General features: G+C 38.7%; 1 protein-coding gene across 5 annotated transcripts in view; it reads right to left on the reverse strand.

The window, feature by feature from the left end:
- Positions 1 to 9108: 9108 nt before the first annotated feature.
- Nck1 (NCK adaptor protein 1) overlaps positions 9109 to 26102 on the reverse strand; it is a 65670-nt gene continuing 48676 nt past the window's right edge. For all 5 annotated transcript variants that reach the window (XM_052718183.1, XM_052718152.1, XM_052718159.1 and 2 more), the window contains 2 exons: positions 13770 to 14482; positions 9109 to 10932 (listed from right to left, as the gene is read on the reverse strand). In XM_052718183.1, the coding sequence (XP_052574143.1) occupies positions 10738 to 10932; positions 13770 to 14482 (908 nt within the window). In that variant the 3' untranslated portion in view covers positions 9109 to 10737. The remainder of the gene's footprint in view (positions 10933 to 13769; positions 14483 to 26102) is intronic.

Consider the following 26102-nt stretch of genomic DNA (forward strand, 5'->3'; position numbering starts at 1 on the left):
TAAGGATAGAATTCACAAACTGTGAAGACAGCATGTGACTTGCAATCTACACTTATTTTCTAAAAGTAATGAGAAATGGGCTCAAAAAAAAAAAAATAGGGTGAGACCTGAATATACAGATGAGATGTGAGCAAAATTTGGACATCGTTTGCTGAACCTTTGGAACTATGAAGGTTTGGGGGTCAGGAATACCATCCATTTCCATGTAGGCTGAACATTTCCAAGTTGCCTTAGTACTGATCTGTTGCTTAAGTACTTAAGGCTCCCACTGACACCACAATGTAACCAATACCTTGGAATATTAAAACTAGAAATTTCTCTTGAATGCCGTTTGACTTGAAGAAGCATTAGCAGGTAAGGAACTGCAGTTTGGGAGCAAAGGAGTAATTACAGGAGCCACGAGGGGAACAGAAAATTATGAAATCTTACTGGCAGAGAAAATGCTCCAAACCAAATCATTTTTAAATGGTATGAAGTAACTTTTTCCTGTGATGATCAAGAGAAATCTAATTTTTATAACTTTTACACCCAATATGAAGCTTATAAATTATGTCTTTTGTGTTTGTCAGAATTTTTGATCATTTTAAGTGCCACATGGAAAATGACTACAATAACTATATTTTAACCCTTCAAATGCCAAATGAAATAAATAGCAAAGTGCATAGGACTCTGTAAACTATATTGATGACATCTTTCTAGATTGGTCTGTGGATATTGGGAGGAAATTTTTCCAAATAGAATGCAAGCATTTGAAATGTGGAAGATGGAGATAAAAGGGTTTTTTAGAAAAAAAACAACAAACATTTTATACTGGGCAGTAGTGGTATACTCCTTTAGTCCCAGCACTGCAGAGGCAGAGGCAGGTGGATCTCTGTGGGTTCAAAGCCAGGCTGGTCTACAAAGAAGAGTTCCAGGACAGCCAGGACTGTTATACAGATAAACCCTGCCTCAAACAAACAAATAAACAAAACAACAAAAACCAAACCAAAACAAACAAATTAAAAAAAACAAAAACATTTTATAGCTCAACCCCAGACCCAGGAAAGTACTGTCACCTTCTTAACCTATATTCAAGGCTCAAACTCAGATGTGTGTAAATTCTTTCTTACCTGTGAGAAAACATGAGATCAAGCCACAGAGAAGCCACATGATAAGACTTGTCCAGACTCCTTGTGGAACCACTGTGCCGGCTTGAGTTTGGTGTGAGGGTCTCTGGCATACTTAGTTTGCCCTGAAACACTGTTTCCTTCCAGAATGAAGCTTTCTGTCCATCCTAGCCATCTTGCTTCTGGAAGCAGATGTTGGTACTGAGGTCAGAGTTGCAATGAAGCTTGAATTGTTCTGGAAAGAGGAGCTGGCCCAAATGCTCAGAATGGGCGTACTCTGTAGCACCCTCCTTTCTGTCCAAACCCAGATATTGCATCAAGGGGAGCGGCCTGTCACAGAGAGTTCCAGAGAAATGATAACCAGGGAACTAGAGACATGTGCCTGAGGGAGACATCTGAGTGTATACAAGATCAGTTTGTGGACAGCCTGGGCTCTTCCCAGAAGTCAGTGAACATCCAGGATTATTTTCCCTACTCATCAAGTAGCATCCTCTGCCAAGTGCCTCTCTGCCCATTCATTCTAACTGGGTGCTAAGTAACTCTGTTTGCTAATACATGCTTCTGGAAAAGTTGAGAAGTTAAATGATTATTATCACTACCGTATTCTCCAGTACTAGTGATTGAAGCCAGGGCTTTGGGCAAGCTACACAAGCACTCTGCCACTAAGCTACATCCCAGTCCTGTTGCCCCTTTTTTTTTTCAAAGCAAGTTGAAAAACGCCTGGTTCTGTTGCCTCAATTTTAAATACCATTTTAAAAGTCAAGAGTTGGGGATTTAGCTCAGTGGTAGAGCACTTGCCTAGCAAGCACAAGGCCCTGGGTTCAGTCCTCAGCTCTGGGGGTGGGAGTGGGGGGTCAAAAAAAAAAAAAAGCACTCGGGAGGCAGAAGCAGTGGATCACTGTAGAGTTCGAGGCCAGCCTGGTCTACAGAGCAAGATTCAGAACGGGCACCAAAGCTACACAGAGAAACCCTGTCTCAAAAAAACCAAAAAAAAAAAAAAAGTCAAAAGGTAAAGAAAAATAGTTTTATATTTGCAAGTCTGCAAAAAGAAAATCTAGGATATAATATGCTAACGAGATCAGCACCTTGAGGTAGAGGGAATAGAAAATGGAGATTAAACAAGAGGTTTTTTAAAATTGATTATTGAATCAAGAATTCACTACTGAAAATGAAAACCAATTTAAAAAATTTGAAATAAAATCCTGTAATAGAAATTGGCCTCTTAAACTCCTTGAGGACTTTAAAAACCCCAATGCTCAAAATATAATGGTAAATAAAATGAAACTGGTTTGAGAATGAATATTGATTTTTGAATTGAACATTTTTTGGTTCCATTTTCTATTTGCAAGGTAATTTAGGGTCGTTCACTGATTCATTCAACAAACATTCCCTAGGAGTTTACTATGAGTGAAATCTGGGAATTCAACAAGTTCTTATTCTTTCCCAACTAATGAAGATGCAAACAGAAATAGCCATGGGGCAATATTGAATACAGTGAAAGAACCACTGGGATGGCTCCCACCCTTATGGGATCCTAGAAGGCTTCCTGAGGAGGAGACTGGCATAGAGTATTAGACCCAGGACAAGACTTAGCCACACATCGTGTTTAGAAAAATCCTGAGTTGGAATAAGATGTGGTGAGGCAGACAGAAAAAGGTCTGGAGAGCTTTCAGTGTTTTCTAAGTGTCTTCCAGTTTATCCCGAGAGCATAAATACCAAGGGCAGGGTTTTAAGCTCCAATCTAATGGTGGCATTCTCTGTATTTGAGCCTTAAAAGGTTTCTGAGAAAGCAAAGGGACAGACTGGGGGGGGCTCTAGCAGGCATAACTGTGAGAGATACTGTCAGCCTATGCTAGGTTTCCCATGTCTGTGGAAGAAACAAAACCTCAAGATACAGGACTTAGAATAGCAGCTCCTACATACTGTATGGATTGGGAAGGGCCGGAATGCCAAACACTCGACTTTCCGGTTCTGGTTTGAACTGAAAGGAACAGAGTAGGGTGGGGTCAGGGCAGACAGGGTCAGAGGTCTACAGAAAGAGGCTGCATGTGCTCAGTTTCATACACTTTGATTTGAAGCATTTATGTGAGCACTCACAATCCCCACTAGGTAAATAATCTATCTCAAATTGATGTCAAAGAAATGATACCTCTCCCCTGCCCAAGGGGTTTTATAGGTAGTGGATGAGTTTGTGCAAACAGAACACATCCACTAAGGTTGGACAGACATATATACAGGGCAAGAACATGAACTAGGAAGACAGGGGAGGGATTGGTAGCTGAGAGAAGTGGTTCTAAAAACATATCATGAGGCATGATGTGATTGTTGAGGCAGAGTGCAGAAGAGAGTCCCCAGTGAGTTAATTATTGAAGAATGTCCCCTGGATGTAACAACTGGAGAGTCATTGTAATCCCAGCAAGAGGAGTTCCTGTGGAAGCCTTGAATCAGAACCTAGATCATTGTGGGCTGAAGAGTAAACGGAAAAAGTAATGGCCATTTTATGCAAAGAGGAAGAAAACAGCTCCATCAGCCTTACATTTCTTTTTCATTTACAAAGAAAATACAGTAATGCATTGCAAAATAGTTGTGGGAATCAAGATTGGGGACAGGAATCCAGTGGAATTATGCCCGACTTCTTTTCACTTACCTCAGCTGCTTCCCAGTTAACACTAAAAGGGGTGTGACTCATGAAATTAACAAAGGTTTAGGGAATAAGCAGGAAGTGGGCCTCAGAATGGAATTCCAAGAGTATACCCATCTGTTTGAACAGAAGGGGTTAGATGAGTTCATGATTCAGCAATCCAGTTCAAGTTCAGCAATCCACAACTTGAGCAAAGCCCAAAGATGGAAAGTTTGAGAATTTGAGAATAGTGAATCAACAGATAGGTAAACAAACAAAAAATACAATCAAGAGTAAGCCGCGCACAGCTTGAGCTGTGGGGCAGTCCATCACTGAGCATGGGGTCTTAAAATGGTTATTCTGCCTGGCATGAATCTATACCAAGACAACACAGCCCAACTACAAGGATAGTAGGTCCTGGGTTCAGCACAGACCCACGGGGCAGTGAGAGATAATGTCAGTAGCCTAACCTAGCTTTTGAATTACTCTTTCCCGAGCCTGGGTCACCACTGTGTAAGAAACTCAATGATCTGCCTCTGCCTGGGCCATTACACTAGGGGAGGGCTTCTGGATGCCTATGCCTCATTGGCTCAACCCTACCTTCTGACACTCCTGGCTCTGCTCTTGCTGCTTCTCTTCTGCTTTGACAATTCTCTTCTTATATCTCATGAACCAGTTGGGATTTCTTGTCTATGCAACATGCCCAAACCAAACTATCCTTTATCTCGTTGCCTGCAGGTTTTTGTTGACCCTAGGTCTCAAGGAGCCAAGACTGGCCTCGAATTCACTATGTAGCCAATTTACAGATGACCTTTAACTTCCTGATCTTCTTGCCTCCATCCACAAGTGCTGGGATTGGTATACATCAACATGCACGGTTTATATGGCTCTGGAAATCAAATCCAGAGGCTTGTGAATCTTAAGCACTACTCTATCAACTGAGCTACATCCCAGTCATGTTGTTAGAATTTCTGGGATTAATTTCCTGCAGAATTGGAGAACCATTCAGGTCTGAAGATGAACAGCTGAATGGATGAATAAGTGAGTAGTCTAAGAATAGCATTTCTCCCCATTTGCTACTTAAATCTTTGGTATTTAATTTTGTTAGGAAACCCAGGAACTTTATATAAAAGTAAAGAGAAGAAGCGAGGCAGAAGGAAAAATTTGCTGGTCATTCTTTTCACCCCCAATCCGAGCTCACTCATCAGACTGAAAGAATCGAGGAACAGGCCAAATAGTCAATTACTCTGTTCTTGTAATCTTCAGTTACCCTACTTGCACAAAGATTCCCATATATTTATGCCTGTGTTTAAGCACATCTGACATTTAGCTCTCATTTCTTTTTCCTGGAAGTCACATAGAGAACTTAAACAGTGGAATTCCTTTTAGACTCTTTTGTTTCCACCAACTCTCCTCCGGCTGTAATTTCCAAACTCCAGTTTTCAGAACTCTTGTCTGACTTTTAAACTTCTGAAAAGTTGGAGAAATGGTTCAGCGGTTAACAGTACCAGCTGCTCTGCCAGAGGATCTGGGTTCAAATTTTAGGCACTCCCCCTCTCAATGGTGGTTTACAACCTTCTCCAGTCTTCAGGGGATCCAATGGCCTGAGCCTCCCTCCAAGAGCACTGACATACATGCAGGCAAAATACCCATACCTGTTTAAAAAAAATAGTAAAAAGTTTAAAAAAAAAATCTCCCTTCGAACATAGTCATTTAAATTTACTGATGGTCTTCAAGAATTAACCTCTTGGAATTAATGGGTTAAAACCTTTAAGTCTATAACACTGTCATCTTCCTGTAGTTACAGCTGGTTTCTATGTATTACCCAAGAACTCCTATTAAGACAGAAAATCGGATTTTATTCTGAACAATCCTTTTTAGTTAAAAGTTATTCCATATCTGAATAAAACAAATACCACCTTAACATTCTGGAAACCAGAAACATGCTTTGTAAGTGAACATCTACATGATATTCTAATGATTTTGGCTACTGTTTTTCAATCACTGGTTGGCCTTAAGTAGAGCCCACAACAATTAAGTCAGTTTGGTACCAGAGACCTTCCACCCTGTTCACAACCACAACCATGTGCTACAGCTTCATCCACTTGTCTTTCAATGCACATCTCTTCTCCATTTAGGTATTGCATCACTAGAATACAAATTTCACCAAAGCCTTGTTCATTCCCCCCCCTCCCCCCGCCCGTAATGCAGGGTAAGAGCAGCCTCATGCTTGAGTAACAAAAGAATCAACTTAAAACTTAAATTGTTTTAGGGTAAGATGAAAAATGGAAGGAAGACAGGGGGAGGCCCCATCTCCTTAAGGTTTCACCACCTTCTGAAAAAGTGCTCCAGATGGGAACCAAGAATTTAACACGTGGCTTTGAGGAACATGCAAGATCAAACTAAAATTTTCATCTTGAAACTGAACGATTATGTCTCAATGAAATCAGTTATCTGTTCTCTAAAAACCCCCTTTGTCTGTCTACAGTTCAGAAAGCATAAAACACTTGTTCTGACATGATTTGCTCTAGAGAAACCATGCTTACTCAGGAGTCCCTAATTTCTTCTTAAATCAAAATTATCCCAACTATTCTTTCGTTTAGCCTATATTTAGACAACACTTAGTTTCTTTCTGGAATCCATCTTTTGTCTCAACAATTTTCCAAACAAAAACAGATACCTGCAGGTTCATTAAAAATATATCTGAGTCAAAAGTCAGCTTAAAACAATCTTTTTTCCTATATATCTTAGATAAGTACTTCAAAATGTTATGCTTTGTTTTCCTGTTTGTCAATGAGGTACAAACAGGAGAGAGAAAATCTTTGCAGTATAATAAATAAAACTTGCAACAGTGAGATCAGCTTTCCATGTGCTGTAAGCTTATGTAATCTGAGTGGAAACATTTAAAATCACGGTTGGTTGAGAACTTTCCTAGCATGCATAAGGCAGCTGTTCCTTTGTCCAGCACTACAAAAATAAATACATCAGCCAGCTTGTCCCTGCTAAGCTACCAAAGGCATCAAACCAGCTCTGAAATTGATACAACCAAAGTGTTCTAGGCAGAAAAACATTAATTTGGTTTAAAACCCTTCTGTATATATAGCCAATAATAATCGCAACTCTTCCTCTTTACCTCAGCAAGCACAGTCAATTTCCTATTTTATTCAACAAGTCTCAGCAAACCCCATGCACTTTCAGGTCAAGAGACTCCTGTAAGTAAACTAGTAATGCACATGTAACAGCAAGAAGCTAGAGTGTGAAGTGTGTGCTGTTTGTTTAGACTATAGCAGAGCTGAGTCACATAAACTTGTTGAACACCAAAGAATGAGCATATCTACCTTACAACAGAATCAGAATCAGGAATTTATTTTTTCAATCCCCTGGTTGTGATTCAGAAAATGTGAATCTTATGTTGAACAAAATTCAAGAAGTGACCACAGCTGGGTGGTGGTGGTGTACACCTTTAATCCCAGCACTCAGGAGGCAGAGCCAGGTGGATCTCTGTGAGTTCGAGGCCAGCCTGGTCTACAGAGTGAAATCCAGGACAGGAACCAAAACTACACAGAGAAACCCTGTCCTAAAAAAAAAAAGAAACAAAACAAACAAAAAAACCCACAAAAACAAAAACACCCCCCCACACACACACACAAAAAAAGAAGTGACCACAGTTGTGAAGATCTATAAAACAGTTCAGAGAGCTAAACAAAGGTTTCTTTTTGTTGTAATAAAGTATTAAAATGGAAAAGCATAAGCTGTAATGCTATACTCCTAATGCACTGATTTGGACATAAAAGTTTCTGAAAAATGACCGTTTCATATTCAAAGCCAAAAACTTTCCAAGCCAACAGGAAAAATAGGGAAAAACAATAAATCAATTTGGCTATAAATTATGGGTTAAGAGTTGGGAGAGACTTTATTATTCTGTTGGGACTATCCACATCAGGTTCCAGCTGATTATTAACTTGGGAATTCAACTCACATTTTTTGTCAGCTTATTTTGAAAGGAAACCATAAATTACAATGCTATCTGAAATCTCCCATTTTAAGTGCTGTCAAGTTGAATACTACACAAGTTGAACAATACTTCTATATTCAGCTGCATCATGAATAAAGCACCACCAGCAGGTAAAATTCTACACTTTTTGACAAGTAAAGGAATGGGGTATATCAGGAGAAGCAACCTTTTCCTAATTCCCAGAAAGGCGCCTGCCTCACAGACCCTATTTTTGCAACCTCTAGATTGCACAGCAGAGCATTAGTGCTGGATATGATTTACAAGCAATGTATTTACAAGCATGTCCTAATAACCTCATTGTTGGGCCTTTTTATTCTGGCAATATGCTCAGTTTTCCTTGTTTGTTTGGTGGTGCCAGGGATAGCATCCGGGATTCATGTGCATGCTCTACTACAGAACTACAGTCCCACCTCTACTTTTTCAGACAGTGTCATGATAAATTACTCAGGCATGCCTTAAACTCACAATCCTCCTGCCTCGGCCTCTTGAGCAGTCAAAATTATAGGGTTATACCACTGGACAGGGTATTTTCTATTTTACTTAGTGATATTTGTGAAACAGTTTTAATAGTCTTAGGTGTCTGTGTTAATATGAATAGTGATTGTATGTAATACACATTATAAGAATATTCAACTCACACCTAAGATTTATGATCAAAGAAACAACATTTATAGCTTTTTTTGACACTAAGCTTTCACACATACATAAAGCTGTTTAAGAACAAATGAAAACAAAGCACTCCTTCCAAGACTCCAGGGGAGTTTTTGTAGACACGAGTCAGGCAGGATTATAGGTATGACATGTATTTAAATTGGGGAACTAATCAGCTCTTCAGATATAGATGAAAACTACTCTACACGTGCTTTCCCCAGGACCCACATCCTAGTCTAAAACACGGACAACAATAGGTTGGAGCTGTTTCTAATACAAGTCTGCCACTACCTAGCTATGTAGCTATTTTCTAAGGTTGTTCTAGTTCTAAGAAAACTGCTTCAGGTAAAACTCACGTTCACAACATAAATAACCACTGGCTGAAGAGATGGCTTAAGAAGTTTTTAAAAATTGACCAAATGTTGAAGTACAAAGTAAAATAGTGTGCAGTTAGGTTTTGTTCCACAGTTAGAATGCACAGGAGATATTACTGGGGCACCTCCATTTTCTATGAACTCTAGCTACAGCAGGATGCGTGCATTCCACCTCAGTACTACTCCAGTGATGCCTTCACAAAGTATCAGCTATGGAATAGAGGGTTTCCTGAAACAGCTATGTCCGTGATAGTCTAATTACTCCTTTTCATAAAGGCCCATTTTGTTTCATAGGAGGGAGGGGGACACACAAAGAGAAAGCAAAAATAAAGTGTCATCAAATGCAACACAACTTTTAAACTGTTTTTCTTAGTATTCATAGCATTTTACAGACCTGCAGGTAAGCATATATAACATTTATTTACACTAATCTACTACCATTTACCTTAAACAAGAGCACTCAAAGACAAATGTAAATTAAAAAGCTTTGAAAGCAGGTGTTATAAAGATGGGAATTCATACATCATACATTATATTTGTTGACTTCTAGTCAGTGGGAGAGGCCAGGGCTGCCACCCAGTGGCAACATCAGCCTTCAAGCGATTTTAAGATTTAATTTTTAACTACTACAATGAAGAAAAAAGTGAAATTACACAACTTTAATTTTTACCAGTTATAATTTTGGTACATTAGTGCTTAAAACAGCAAAGAACAGCAATGTTCTTGTGCTTCTGTGGCATTAGGGGCTTTTGTTACTTTGCTTAAATTTAAGTTCACAGGATGAAGAGGAAAAGTGTGACCAACAGAAGATTCAATACTTTGGTCTCTCATTTACACACACAAAGTACTAGATGGAAAATAAAAATTTTAAATAATACAGTTTACTGAACTATAGCACATTTCCCCACAGCACATCATTTCAGTGTCCCAGTTAAAGAAACTAAAAGATAAGGAGGGGCTAGGGGTATTATGCAGCGGCAGAGCACCTGTTTATCATGTGTGCAACCCTGGGTTCAATATGCAACAGTGTCAAAAAATGATTTTTCAGTAAATCTATCAAATATTGAGAGGAGAGGTTAGGATGCTGAAAGGAGAAAACTTTAAATTACTGTCATGTAGAATTCTGATATTTAGAGAGAAAAAACATTTTCACATCTTATTGTTTACTATTTTCCCCACACTTGGCTATGACTTACTTCACAGTGGTGTAAATATGGCATCATCTAATACAACATACTTTGGTCAAGGAACACTAGAAACATCCATTTCATTTCAACATCTGTCAGGGACTGCTTTGTTCCTTTGAACAACCAAGTGAGGCAAAAAGACACTTGCTAAATTCTTAACATTTTTGTTTAAATAGCTATAAATTACGTTTTCTAATCTATATCCAGGGCCTTTTGAATATAATGAATGGATTTTAAAATGAAGGCACAAACAACATACTTTATATTTACAATGGCTTGTAACAGATACAATATCTGAAAATAATTTCTGGTTTTCTGTTTATTATTGCTATTTTGTCACAGAAAAGATTAACACTTTACAAGAAATGTACTTTAGCATATGTCATATAGATATAATTTTATGTGAAGAGGAACTATGGGAGAATAGAATGTCTTTACAAGGAAATAAAGAAACATCAATAAAAGAATTCTTCCATATAAAGATTTTTGAACCAAATTATTCTTTTTCAGAATACAAAACCTTAATTGTTGGAAGGAAAGAGAAAAATAGCAAAGAAGACAGTAAGACAGAAGACCAAGAATAAAGAGCTCTTCTATAGAGATGCACTGCACATGTAGATATATGTGTATGGGTTGAGTTATAACAAAAATACTCATGTATTACAGTCAGTTCTCATACAGTTAGAAACAGCACTTTCCAAGCAAGCACAATTGGCCCAACACGCACTCAGTCTTCAATTAACATGACGAGTTAAAGCTGTGTAGCAGTCACTGCTGATGAGTATCAAGACAAATGTTTGACTAGATACAGTTTTTCTCCTTGTTCACTTGTAAAGATCGGTGCCTTTTTGTAATGTTCTACAAGTTCCTCCATGGTGCTGAATTTCCGCTGCCCAATGCAGTACACAGTCTCTTTCAGTTGGACTTTAAAATGCTTGTTTTTCCCTTGTGCTTTTAGTGATACTGAGAAATCATTTGGCTGAAAGAGAAAGGAGGAGGTAAACATTGTGAAGGCCATGTATCCGAATTTAAAATAAAACGTAACTGCTAAAATCTGAACATTCAATAAGTGCAAGACACTATGCTAAATTATTTACATAATCTTTATTCCTCAAAAGAAACCCTTTTTATGAATGAGGAAAATGAGGCTCAGAGGGCATGGCTAGAATCACATATCTGGTTAGACAGACAGGATTCAGACAGGATTCTAGAGTCTCCTAACACCCACAGTGCCCATAGAGTAGCACACACAGAAAATCAGATAGGAGAAAAAACATGAGAAAATTTCAGACTTTCACTCCATCCCCTATCAATTCAGAGCTGACAGTACCTGACTTACACAATACTCTGAATTTTCAAAAATAAAGGACAAATTAGAATTCAACTAAACTTTAATAAACAATGACAAACACAAATTCCTACAGAGCCAAAGAGAAATGTAAGCAAGATAGAGGAAAGAGGGTGTGGCCAGCCTAAAGATGACGTATTACTCATCTGTGACTGCTGCTTTGCAGGAATAGACTCCATGTGGACTGGTTTTTGTCTTTTTTTTTTCTTCAACTTTATTTACGTGTATGGGTGTTTTGCTTGTATGTTCGTCTGTATATTACGAGTGAGCAGTGCCTGTGGAGGCCAGAATGGTGGTTTTAAATCCCCTAGAACTGGAGTTATAGATGGTTTGAGTTGCCATGTGGGCACTGGGAATGAAACTGGGTCCTCTGAATGAGAACCAGTGCTCCTAATCACTGAGCCACCTCTCCAGCATGGTCTTTAAATTTTTTTTTTTTTTTTGGTTTTTCGAGACAGGGTTTCTCTGTGTAGCTTTGCGCCTCTCCTGGAACTCACTTGGTAGCCCAGGCTGGCCTTGAACTCAGGCGTGCGCCACCACCGCCCGGCTATGGTCTTTAAATTTTAAAGGGAAATCTGAAGCCTACATTTTCAAAAGATGTTTTTATTATTTTTTAAATTTTGTGGATGTTTGTATGTCTGCACGGGTTATATGTATAGTTATGCAGATGTCCAAGGAGGCATCAGATTCTCCTTAAGTGCTGGAGCTGCAGGCGGCTGTAAGCTACCTGACATGGTGCTGGGTACTGAACTTGGGTCCTCTGGAAAGACAGCAAACACTTTTAATTGCTGAATCATCTATTCAGCCCCAAAGTCTGGATTTTTATAAATCCTTTGCTATTTAAATATTGGCAATGAATTAGAAAGATTTTTAATTGTATAGGCCAAACAAAAACACATATTTAAAGTCTATAGCTGAAAAATAACAGTACTAAAAATAATCATATTTTGGCTAGTATTTATCCTTGACCCACAAGAAAAATAGCATCCTGTATTTAAGCTTCTTTCTTTATTAGGTGATAGTAGTCACAGTTGTTGTTTTAAACCTAATACTTCTGAACAATCTGTGTCAAGACAAGAACAGTGACTTTTAAATGGTGTGCCACATATTGGGATTTTAACAGAAAAGAGACTCCACTATTCTTCTCAATTAAAAACCATCTGTCTTCTGAGAGGTTAAAGGTACTATTTCCTCCAACTTCATATCAGGAAGTTCAATTCATCTCAGTCTCATACACATACTATTTCCTTCTTTCTTTCAATCTTTTATATAATACATTCACAGAAAGTCAGTATTAACCATGATTTGGTAAGTAGAAAAGTAGTGATATCATTTATCAGGAAATAAAGTTTTTAAGAAAAATAATAACCATTAAACTTTAACATATAAAGCAACACTTAAAAGAGACTAATAGCTATGTCATTTTTCAATTTGTATGTTTTTATTGTCTAGCTAGTAATGCAACAAAATTTACCTTTATTGCAAATATATTTCAAATTGAGTTAAATAGGCTATTGAGGCCGGGCAGTGGTGGCGAATGCCTTTAAGCTCAGCACTGGGAGGCAGAGGCAGGTGGATCTCTGAGTTCAAGGCCAGCCCGGTATATAGATCAAGTCTCCAGAACAATCAGGGCTACACAATAACACTCTCTCTTGAAAAACCAAAAAATAGCCGGGCGGTGGTGGCGCACGCCTTTAATCCCAGCACTCGGGAGGCAGAGCCAGGTAGATCTCTGTGAGTTCGAGGCCAGCCTGGGCTACCAAGTGAGTTCCAGGAAAAGGTGCAAAGCTACACAGAGAAACCCTGTCTCGAAAAACCAAAAAAAAAAAAAGAAAAACCAAAAAATAGTTTTTGAGGTGAATAAAAAGCCAAAATAGTCAGGTATGGTGCCATACACCTTTAACCCCTGCACTGGCAAGGGCAGAGGCAGGTGGATCTCTGAGTTCAAGGCCAGCCTGGTCTACACAGTGAGTTCCAGGGCAGCCAGAGCTACATAGTGAACCACTGTGGGAAGGAAAGAGAAAGGAAGGGAGGAAGGGAGGGAGGGTAGGAGGGAGGGGTGAATTTTAATCTAACAACTAATTTATGAATCATATAATTTTTTTATAGTTAGAGAATTCCTGTAAGGACTACAATGATTGCATTCTTAGATATTACATCTAATAGCAGTTTAATTTGCATTATTCTACTCTCAATGAAGAAACCAATGCTCAGTTTACCCCATTTTTCAGTTTAATGGAACAGAAAATATTCTGGAAACGCAAAATCAATACAAATGAAGAAAGCCCATTAATACAACATATTCACTGCTCCAGCTAGCTTATTCATAACAGGTTCCCTGGAGAGAACACTGTGATTACGTCCCGGCTTACTTACAACTTTAGATTTAAGGAAGCCATTCAACCTCTCTGACCTTATTTTTAAATGCCTGGAGCTCTATTTCCATTTACTTTTGAAAATCAACTTACCGAAGATTCACTATCACGAATGAGGAAGTCTCCTTCATGCCCCCTTTCATTTAATGCCATTTCTGCCTGGTGCCTGGTAACTTTGCCATAATACCAAGGATTGCCAGCAAACTTTCCAGTGAGTGAAGGCCTAATGTAATCACACTGTGGAGGCGATGGTTCCAAACCTGAGGTTAATGGATTATTCTGCATGATGGTAACATAGTTTTTGGGCACCAGGCCAACCATGCCATTGATTTTCCTGCATTTCCACCATTCTGGGTCATTTTCCGGCTTTTCAATAACATCCATTACATCACCTTTCTCAAAATTGAGTTCTTCATCATTGGATGAGCTGAACGGGTAAAGAGCCTGTACCACATGCAATACTTGACCCGTATTTAGGTTACTGACAACTGCTGCCAATTTCTCTGACAGAGAACCTACATGGTCACCCAAAGGACTGTCACCTTCTTCAGTCACATAGTTTGAAGGAAACCATCCAATCTGTCCATTGTAGCTGCCACGCCACCACCCATCACTGCACTTCTCCATGACGATCACCTTTGTCCCTTTTATCAATGACAGTTCATCCTCTCTCTCAGCCATGTAGTTAAATTTCACAAAAGCAGGCATGTTGAGGTCATAGAGACGTTCCCCTGGATCAACAAAGCTATCATCAGCAGGAGAGGCGGTATCTGGAACACTAGGTTTTCTTTTCACTTTTCCAATGCCTGTTTAAATAAAGAGGAGGCAGTAAGACTATAGTTTCAACTAGGTACACTCACCCCAAGCCTCTAGATGTAGGAAACAAACTGACAAGATGCAATCATCTTTTGGGAAATGAAATACAAGTTCTTTTCCCAAAGCCAAACCAAATGAACTTAACTTCATTCATGTGAGAGTTTATCTCCTCTTTTCTCCTGCCAAACGCATGAAATAACTACACAATAATCAAGTTGTCATGCTGAAATTTCACTTAAGTGTTAATATACTTTATTTCTCTCATAGCTACAATTAAGAACACAAACACTCCAGTAATTCCACACTTGACATCTTAGTTTATTAACCTAGATTTTGCAATTAGCTGTATAAAAATGAAACAATTATTTAAATTATTACTTGATTTACACAATATAAAACTGTATCTGGGTAATCTCATTTGGTAATTTCTTCGTTTCCAAAACCAGATGACTCTATGTATCTGTTTATTTTAAAATAATATTTACTCATTTGTTTCCCTTCATCCCAATTCACATAAAACCTCCCAAAAGACAAGGATTGATCACTTTGCTCATAGATAAAATCCCAAGGAGCTTGAAGGGTACTTAGTACATACAGAATGTTTAATATATTTTTATTGGAAGAACTAAGAAAATGAACCTATCATCAGAAATGCATACTTCAAGTGCAACCAGGCATTTCCAGGGCTGCTCATTTCTCAGCATATTATCTGATGTTTTGCTTTTTACTCTGAAAAACTGGGACTTTCTATGTAAAACTATTCAAATTTCTTTCTATATTCTTTTTTTGTTTTCTTTGTTTTTCGAGACAGGGTTTTGTGTAGCTCTGGACATCCTGCAACTCAGAGATCTACCTGCCTCTGCCTCCAAAGTGCTGGATTAAAGGTGTGCATCACCACCACCTGGCTTCTTTCTACACTTTAAAAAAACAAACAAACAAAACAACAACAAAAAAAACCCTTATTATTCTCACTCATTCTTCAGCCAGGGCCCCAAATTCTGATCCTTCAGGGTTCTTAATAACCATCTTTTCTCTTCAGAGACTCCACACTAACCTTGTTTCTTTCTTACATAGACTTGTCAATTCTCTAAAAACATACTCAAATCTTTTCAATACCAAAATAAAGTTATGTTACTTTGTATTCCTTTTGTAATTTTTACCTTTATTTCTGCATATATTTACTTAGCCTAGCACATACAGTCAGAAAAACTGAGAGCTCATTCTCTCCTACTGTGCAGGTTTCAGGGACTAAACTCAGGTTCAGAATATTATCTTTCTACTTTTTAACTTCTTCAACTCTTGCCTCCGTTTTAAAATATACTCTTATTATCTATTTTGGAGGGCCAGTGCAACACAAAGCATGTGTGGAGTTGAGAGGGAAACTTCCAGGATTAGGTTTTCTCATGCTATGTGAGTGCACAGGACTAAATTTAGGTCATCAGGTTCAGCAGCAAACGCTTTTACACGATGAGCCTTCTTGTCAGCCCCACACTTATACTTACAATCTTTTTCTCTCTCTACCATGATATGTTAAAACTACTTGATTACAACTGTAACTGGAGTTTCAAGCAAGAAGCTTGATTTGGGGGTGAGATGCAACAATTATATTGGACCAGCAGCCCCAGATATTAAATAGAAAACAAATAATGGAAAGCAGGTAAGAATTTAAAATAGAATGGCTATGCTGGGAAGACAGACATTATACATCTCAGTCTGGAGAACTGATAGAAGCTTTAAGTATGACTAAAAAAATAATTAGGGCAAGGGATGGGAGATACACAAAATGACTGGTCAAATTGAAGTTTGGATGGTCATTATCCCGGTGCTGGATCTGTAATAGGGCCTCTTTATTACCTGAAAAAACAATCTGGTTCTCATGAGATTACTGCTGCTGGTGAGAAGTAAAGTTTACTAAGGAGAGGACTGATTATCTGACTTCACTGTTCTTAGAAAAAGTGACAGTAGGTTTAGAACAATGGCTAAATGCGGTGATATACTGTTTGTAATAAAGCTTGCCTGAAGATCAAAGGACAGAACTATCCACAGAGTTAGCCATAGAGGTCAGGCATTGGTGGCACACACCTTTAATCCTAGCACTCAGGAGGCAGAGGCAAAGATTGGCCAGCTGGGCTACACGAGATTAATCCAGTCTAAAAGAGAAAACAGCCAGGCAGTGGTGGCACACACCTTTAATTCTAGCACTTGGGATCACACACCTTCAATTCCAGCCCTAGGAAGGTTGAGACAGGAAGTGATATGGCTGGGCAGAGAAAAGAATATAAAGCGGGAGGAGACAGGAATTTGCTCTCTTGCAGAGGCTCTATCAGGCTGAAGAGTTAGTGAGGTAAGAGGTGGTAGCTGTGGCATGTTCTGCTTCTCTGATATTTCAGCTTTCACCCTGATGTCTGGCTCTGGGTTTCTTGTTTGCATGTTTTGGTTTTGGTTTTTCTGAGACAGGGTTTCTCTGCATAGTTTTGGTTCCTGTCCTGGATCCTGCTCTGTAGACCATGTTGGCCTCGAACTCACAGAGATCCTCCTGGCTCTGCCTCCCGGGTGCTGGGATTAAAGGCGTGTGCCACCACCGCCCAGTCTGGCTCTGGGTTTTTATTATAAGACCATTTAGGATTCGTGCAACAGCTAAAGACTTTCAGTCACCTTTTAGGAGATCTGGAACAGGCTATTGAATAAGCTAACACCAAGGAACTTTTTAGTTCTTATCTTTGTGCCTTAAGCCTTAAAAGGGAATGAAACTGATTAGGTCATAAGTTTTCAGATAGACACTCCTTGATTAAAATGCTTACATGCAGAGTTGAACAAAAGTACAACCCATAGTAAAGGAGGCAGATAGAAAATGAAGGCAGAGATCCAGGTTTCATCTTGCTTTTAGTTACTTGTGGGTACAAGGAGCCAGTGCATTTTTAGCAAAAGCAGCATTACTTTCCTATTACTGTGGTAAGAAATCATGACCAAAGCAGCTTATAGAAGAGTTGAGGCTTACAGTTTCAGAGGGTTCGAGTTTATGATCACCATAAAGGTGGGAGGTGGGGGGGCAGAGAGAGAGGCAGGCAGGCAGGGAGGCAGGCAGGGCTCTGGAACAGTAGCTGAGAGTTCACATCTTGAGACGAGACCATGAGGCAGAAAGAGATAACTGGGAATGGCACAGGCTTCTGAAACCTCAAATCCTTCCACCAGTGGCACACCTTCTCCAACAAGGCCACACTTCTAAATCCTACCCAAATAGTTCTACCTGATAGGGACTAAGTATTCAAACAAATGAGCCTTTGGGGGCCATTCTCATTCAGACCACCACAAGCAGTTGCTAAGTATGTGTTATACACTTAACATCAAATTATTAGCATCCTTAGCCTTTTCATATATATATATTTTTTGAGACAGGGTTTCTCTATGTAGCTTTGCGCCTTTCCTGGATCTCGCTCTGTAGACCAGGCTAGCCTCGAACTCACAAAGATCAGTCTGCCTCTGCCTCCCAGTGCTGGGATTAAAGGCGTGTGCCACCACCGCCCGGCTCCTTTTCATATTTTCATGTGACAAATAAGATCACAGGCAATGCCCTTCATGTTTGTTCATGATGCCCCTGAAAATCTTGTTTCCCCGCTCCCTTACCTATTTACACATTCTTATATGTCTCTGGTCCCCTGTAAGCCTTGTTTTAACAGTGCCTTGTATATGTTTACTTCTATTTCCTTAATATGAGTCAGCTCCCTAAGGACAGAAAACTAGAATTTTTCCCCTTGTATCTCCAGTGCTTATGAACAGGACAGAGTAATTGCTAAATAAATTAGTAAGTCCTTAGTTGAAAGTATTTTTCCAAGATGGCATAGTTGGCCTTCTCTACTTCAAAGAAACCATGTTCTCACTTTAACTTCTGTGTAGATTTTTCAGATTTATTTGAAGATTTAAACTCTTGTTCTATCTGGAACCCAAGCACTACAGTTCTGTCGGTAGATACCTATAGATGTAATCAACTCCTCAAACCTACACTCATGTCCAAATAAAAATGATCCTGCCTTTAAAAAAATATTCCTTCTATATCTATAAATCAACTGTGTCCTTAATTTCCTTACTTCTGGTTAATGAGATCATCATTATGAAAAATCTTTACAGTGGGATGACATCGCTAAAAAAAAAAGGCAGAGGAGAACTCCGGGACCTTCCCTAAAAAACAGTTAATGAGCTGACGAAACTGTCAGTATTTGTAAACCCTGGAATTTGGAAAACCAAGCCAAGCACTAGGGCAATGCTAAGTGAAGAAAGCTGCTCTTTTGTTAAGTAGAGAATGCTGAGGCATTTTAAAGTTGCCTTCCTTCCAGTCTCCACCCCCAGGTCAGAGTAGCTTTGAGGACAGCTACCTATAAACCTCATTAAAAATTGTGACTGTTGGGTTTTAGTTTGTCAGATCCCTGAGGGTCTGACACAATGGTTTGTTTTGGGTTCACTAGACCTAGAACATTCCAGAGCTAGGCTATCTTCTTAAGTAGATGTCACTTAAAATCACTGTTTGATACAGTAGCTTGGGACAGGAAGAAAGATCAAAGAGTCTGAGAAGGGAGATAACAGGAAGGGCTATACACGGAAAAATAAGGTATTAAAAGCTCCTGTATGTTTTAGGGAATCAAGATGATCACATATATGGTCATGGGGGGACACATGCTGAGGAAAAGGCTAGGAAAAAAATAAATAACATTGCTCTTTACCTCTGGCTGATCTACAACTTCCAAGACAGAACTGCAATGGCCAAGTATTAAAAAAGTATACCAGCATACAGACAAACTATAAAAATGGAGATTTCCATCCCCCATTTTCTTTTGGCACTGTATGTTTAAGGAAACAATGTCAAAATACTAGATATGAAGTAGATTTCAGTAGCCACATGATTAAAAATACAGACTTTACAAAAAATGTCAAACAGTTCCTCAAAGATAAAGAAATGAAGACATTCTTAACTCATTACCAATAAATTTGTGCTTTAAGAAATGTGAAAGGTAATCCTTTTGACTGAAATCAAAAGACACCAGAAAGAAATCTAAAGTCATACAAGGAGAGAAAAACGGACACCACCAATAGACATGCACCTGGGAAAGCTCAGGAGGCCTCAATCCTAGACAAAGAACTACATACAGGCAACTAAGGCATGGTAAGAGCAGGAGAAATGGTTTTCCCCAAGGAAGAGCATACCAGTTAATCATCCAATACCAAATGGTCAGCCCTGGAAACATACATACAAGTAACATTACACAGACTGAGCAGGCTGCGTTATGTATTTAGGAACACATAGACACACACCGACAATAACCAGAGAAAAAGTGGCCATGTACTTGAAAGTGACTGGAGAGGGGAGCAAGAGTGCACAGGAGGCTTCAGAGGGGGGACATTGAAGGTGGAAATGTAATTATAATCTTGTAAAATTATTTTAAAAACAGAAAAGAAATAAAGAACAATGGTAAAGGTAGCTACACAGGTAACTATAAAGCCACTAGTAGTCCATCTTTTTCCCTATATGATTTAAAAATACATAAATTTATAACTTCAATCTTAGTAAACAAATAGTATATAAAGAGGTAATATATAAGGATATAAAGGAACAGTTATATATACCATCCAAACCAAGTTGGGATTAACTTAAACTTGCTAAAAACAAAATATTAATTGTAATACCCAGGGTAACTTTCAAGCAAAAACTAAAAAACATAAAAAAAGAAGTGGAAGAGATAAGAAAACAGTACATCATTAAAAAGTCAGCCAGGGCTACACAAAGAAACCTCGTCGCGCCCCCCCCCCCAAAAAAAACCACCCCAAAACAACAACAACAACAAAACCCAAACAAACAAACAAAATGAAACAAAGAAAGCAGTAATAGAAGAATTAAGGTGGGGGAAAAATGAAAGTCATAAAGGAAGAAATAGCAAAACAAGTCCTTTCTCATCAGTAATAGTACACACTGAAATGAATTTCCCACCTCTTCTTGCTAAAATACCCCTGGATCTTATACTTCTCAAGTAATTACATTATAGTTTTTTCTTTTTTTAAGACAAATATAGAGCATACTTTTCAATGAAGAGTGTTCAGTGTTTCACTAATCTTTCTCATGTGCTATACCATCCAAAACCGCATGAAGCAGATGCTCAGAGCAAATATTACAGTGAAATAAAGAAAAATTTTAAACTTTTTTTTTTGGTTTTTCGAGACAGGGTTTCTCTGTGTAGCTTTGCGCCTTTTCCTGGAACTCACTTGGTAGCCCAGGCTGGCCTCGAACTCACAGAGATCCGCCTGGCTCTGCCTCCCGAGTGCTGGGATTAAAGGCGTGCGCCACCACCGCCCGGCGAAAAATTTTAAACTTTTAACTAAAAATAAATAGCTTCAAAATGATTTTTAATCCTAAAGAAAATGTCTAAAACTAGTTAATATATAATTAGAAAATAAAGAATAAAGCATTTCTGGAAACCCAACAATTAATATCTCAAGTGAGAAAACATTAAAAACCTGCATTAATCTTAGAGACTAGAAATACTGAAAGGAAAACATAAGCGCGCGCGCGCACGCGAGCGCGAGGTACTTGTTTCCTATACAACAGAAGCCCTCCCTATCTCTGTAAGCATGTCTTCAAAAACATGCCCCCTTCTCTCTGGCACACTGCTACAATAACATACCACAGCCAGAGCAAGTTTCTTAGAACCACTAAAACCCTATGTTTTCAAGACTAAGGTTTGTACATATTCTTCTACCTAAAACACTCCCATCTCATTCTTCAAAACTTGTCAAGATAGCTATTTACTCACTGAAGATTTCCTTCCCTCCCCCACAAAGAGTTCATGTATTCCTCCTTGGTGCTATTACACATTTTTACTCTAAATACTCGTGTGCTGCCATTTGCTTATGGTCAAACATCATGTTTTTTTCTCCACTATCTCTGTATCTCTAGTGCCTACTCCATATTAAATGTTCCATTAACTGTTGTTGTTGTTGTTATTTTCTTACTCTTTTGGGGGGCCTGCCACCCAGCTCCCAAATAAATCACACAAGAGGCTTTTTCTTACTTATGAATGCCCAGCCTTAGCTTGGCTTAGTTTCTAGCCAGCTTTCCTTAACTTATCCCATCTATCTTTTGCCTCTGGGCTTTTCCTGTTCTCTTACTTCTGTATCACTCTTACTCCACGGCTTGCTATGTGTGTAGCTGGGTGGCTGGCCCCTGGAGTCCTCCTCCTTCTCTGGCTGCTCAATCTCTCCTCACAGTTTTCTTCTTCCGTATGTATCTCTCTGCCTGCCAGCCCCACCTATCCTTTTTCCTGCTTTGCTATCGGCCAGTTCCTTATTAAACCATCAGGTGTTTTACACAGGTTTTATACAGCTTCACAGAGTTAAACAAATGCAACATAAACAAAAGTAACACACCTTAAAATATTCTACTACAATTAATCTTTATCAGGAGAATGAACAAATATAGGCAAAATGGCTCTGTGAGTAAAAGTACTTGCCACCAAGACTAATGACCCAAGTTTGGTTACCGGGTAGTGGTGGCGCACGCCTTTAATCCCAGCACTCGGGAGGCAGAGGCAAGCACATCTCTGTGAGTTCGAGGCCAGACTGGGCTACCACGTGAGTTCCAGGAAAGGTGCAAAGCTACACAGAGAAACCCTGTCTCGAAAAAACAAAAACAAAAACAAAAAAATAAATGACCCAAGTTTGATCACATATGGTGGAGAGAGAAAACCAACACCCACAAGTTGTCCTCTAGCATCAGTGGTGCTGTGGCATGCACGTGACAAGTGCTCACACATGCCTGAACCCACACAATAAATAACTGCAATAAAATTTCTTAAACAAATGTATGTGTAACTGGTAGGCGGCTTTACAACTTTGTTCTAGTGCCAAAAAATGGATATTTCAATCTTCTGCTACCAACAAAAGTTGATACAAAAATATTTTACCATTTTTTAAAGTATTAAGTCATTTAGTCAATAATATGGTAACTATCAACAATTAGATCCTTTCTTTCAGATGCCCCTTGGAACCAATATTACTATTTTCCCCAAAATTCCTCTATCTTTGTCAGGCTGCTGCTAATTACAACACAAAAAATAAGGACAAAAGCCAGGTAATTTATATTTAACCAAAATTTATTTCTCATAGTTCTGAAAGTCCAAGCTAAATGAACTGACAGACTACATCTGGTGAAGTCCTATTTCTCAGAGCTGAATACTCAAATGGTGGGAAAGACAAGTAAGAGACTTGCAGCTGTCTTACAATGGCACAACTCTCATTCAGGAAGGGTTTGCCTTAATGAGCTGGTCGATGCTTAAAGATCCTCCACCTCTTTTTTTTTTTTTTTTTTTTTAATGGTTTTTCAAGACAGGATTTCTCTGTGTACCTTTGGAGCCCATCCTAGAACTCTGTAGACCAGGCTGGCCTCGAACTCACAGAGTTTGGATGCCTGCCTCTGCCTCCCGAGTGCTGGGATTAAAGGCGTACCATCATGCTGGGCTCCTCCACCTCTTAATACCATTCTATTCATGATCAGATTTCAACATGTAAATTCTAGGAGATACAACTGATACATACGAGCTCATGTCTACAGTCTCAGCTTTTAAGGAGGATTGCATGAACCAAGGATTTCAAAAACAGCCTTGGCAACATAGTGAGCACCTATTTCTTTAAAAATAAATACATAAAAGTAAAGGAGACACAAACAATACAATCATAGCACATCTTGCTTGACCTAGTATGCAGTTCACCATAATCATCTTAACTTCAATTAGTCTTTTTTCAAACAAATTCTTTTAATCTATTGCTACTCTTGCTCTGATCTTGACTCTTGGAGGGTCAAATTAAATGAACAAGGCTTAAATTTGTATTTTCCCCTTGTCATCTTAGACACATTACTTAATTTTTAAACTTCAGTTCCTTTGTGAAATGTTGATGTGTAAATGCCTATATTACAAAGTTTTCCTAAAGAGTTTTTAAAAGTGTATATATAAGTGCTTAGCATAATACACAGCACACAGTAGGCACTCAATAGGTAGTAGTTAACAGTTTTTCTGGTACTTTCCAGGATTACATAAACCTTTATTATTGCATTACACAGCTGGACCAACCTGGCCAGGGTTGGGAGCAAAATACATGTAAACAGTCGTGGGTTGGTTATCTGATTACCTTAGAAAAAAATGTTTGTATAGCTTCTTGTCCCTCATTTCTATCTATTTGGTCTTCTCTACTCCTCTAACAATTTTTTTTTTTTTTTGGGGGGGTGGATGGATCTTGAGACAGGATCTCACTATGTAGTCCTGGCTGTCTTCACACTCTTCTGTAGACTTGGCTAGCCTTGAACTCAGAGATCCACCTGCCTCTGCCTCCCACGTGCTAGGATTAAAAGGTGTGTGCCACCATGTCCAGCTAAAGACCACTTATTTATTAAATGTTTATGAGTGTTTTGTCTACATGTATGTGTCTGCACACCAGAAGACACTAGATCACACAGGATTAGTTAGAGATGGTTGTGAGCCACTATGTGGGTGCTAAGAATTGAATCCAGGACCCCTGGAAGAACAGTCAGTGCTCTCAACACTGAGCCATCTCTCCACTCCACTATAGCAATGTTTTTAACTAGAACAATGCAATCTAAGTTCCTCAAAAGCTTTTAAGAACCAGCTGAGCATGGTGGTACACACTCCTTTAAGCTCAGCACTCTAGAGGCAGACAGATCTCTGAGTTTGAGGCCAGCCTGGTCTATACAGTGAGGCCTTATTAAAAAAGTTTTTTTTAAGAACCTGGGTAAGCACTGTGAACACAATCTGTGTATGATAGTTTTTCTTTCTCAAGCAAATCTTGTACCAATAACTCCTCCTTATATAAACTGGTTTCAAATCCCTAATAAACTTGATGCCAGAACCTGGAAGCATCAGCTCCCAAGTGGCCAAACTGCCATGTTTAACAGGTCAGAATACACATAAAGAAGCCACCACATCTCCTCATCTGAGCACTAAGACTTAGATCAAGGTCACCAAGGACTTTTGTGCCTACACAACCACAGCAGCTCTTACTCAATTTCTTTTTCTTCTTCACGTCAGCCATTCCTAAGCTGATTCTTATCTTTTATTGCTTCCAACATCAGCTTTCCTTCATCTAAATCATTAAGTAAATGCTTAACAGAATGGACAAAGAAAGTACTGCTGCTGCTTCTGATCCCTCAGTGAACTATCATCTCACTTGGTTCTTACATTCTCACTTCTTCAAAACCAATTTCTCCCTTGTGGACTTCCCCCTGATTCCCATGACACACAGAAAACCATTCATTTGTTTGCCAAGACTGTAAGACTTCCAGAGTTTGAAGGTACTTTCCAGAATCATCTAAGTCTTGCCCAACTGTCTTCTTTACCCAAACAGGAAATAAAAAGTGTAGTTATATACTAGGCTACAGGGCTAGTACACAGTTTATTTTGGAGTAGAACTAAGTTATTATAAATACAAACATATGCTATTTTTCCCATTACAGATTTTTATTTTGTACTTCATCTGTTCATGTACATGAGGTTAATCACGGCTTATAATAGTTTTATCTGAAATGATAAACACTGTAATTTTGTCTTCAAAGTATTCTAGCTACCAAACAATGAACACATAATGCTGTTTTCTCTATTTTTCAAGTCCATTCAGAAATTAGGTAAATGACTAGCCTGTCTCTACTCTGACAAGGTGCTAGAAAAATAAACATGAATGTTACAGGAATTCAGGAAAGGGATATTTTGTTTACAAAACTAAAATCTTAGCCCTTGGACTACAGATGCAGTTAAGGTTAACTATTAAATACCTAAGACCCAGTATAGAGAACAACTCTGTCACTCAATTTATAAGTTGATATACAGAATCACTATTCAATAATATATGCTGTGTGTATGTGATCTTTTAATACCATTTCTAGTTTATTAATAATTACTATTTATGACCATATCTAAATTTGAAGCCTACATTAATAAACAATGACTATCATCTAACTCCCTACCAGACTCTGTGAGACTTAATATTTCATACAAATTTAAAAAATGACTTTATATTATATTATTTGTTCATTTATTTTGGTGTATGTGTTCAAGTGTGTGCACATGATTATGTTGAGGTCCGAGAACAATTTGTAAGAATCAGTTCTCTCCTCCACCACATAGGTTCTAGGGATTGAATTTGAGTTGTCAGGCTTGACAGCAAATGCTGAGCAATCTTGCCTGCCCATCAAGCTGATTTTTGTACAGCTTGCATTAGTTTCTCCATTAAAAATGTGTTCATAAGTTAATGAATAAAGAGCTAAAGGGAAGCCTCAGTTGGTAATACATTTGCCTCACAAACACAAGAACCTCAGCTAGATCTCCAGAACTCATGTGAAAAAAAAAAAAATTGCCAAGTGTGGTAACTCAATCTTATAATCCCAGTGCTGAGGAATCCGAGACAAAAGTACCACTGGGGCTTGCTGGCCAGCCAATGTAGCCTAATTACGGAGCTCCAGACCAATGAGAGAACTTGTCTCCCTGGAAAGAGGTGGATGGCATCTCATGTTATCCTTTGGCCTCTATACACATGTACCCACATGCACACAGGTGTAAACAC

The sequence above is a fragment of the Peromyscus californicus genome, unplaced genomic scaffold (assembly GCF_007827085.1).
Source record: "Peromyscus californicus insignis strain IS unplaced genomic scaffold, ASM782708v3 Scaffold_11__1_contigs__length_118956290, whole genome shotgun sequence".
NCBI classification, from domain to species: Eukaryota; Metazoa; Chordata; class Mammalia; order Rodentia; family Cricetidae; genus Peromyscus; species Peromyscus californicus.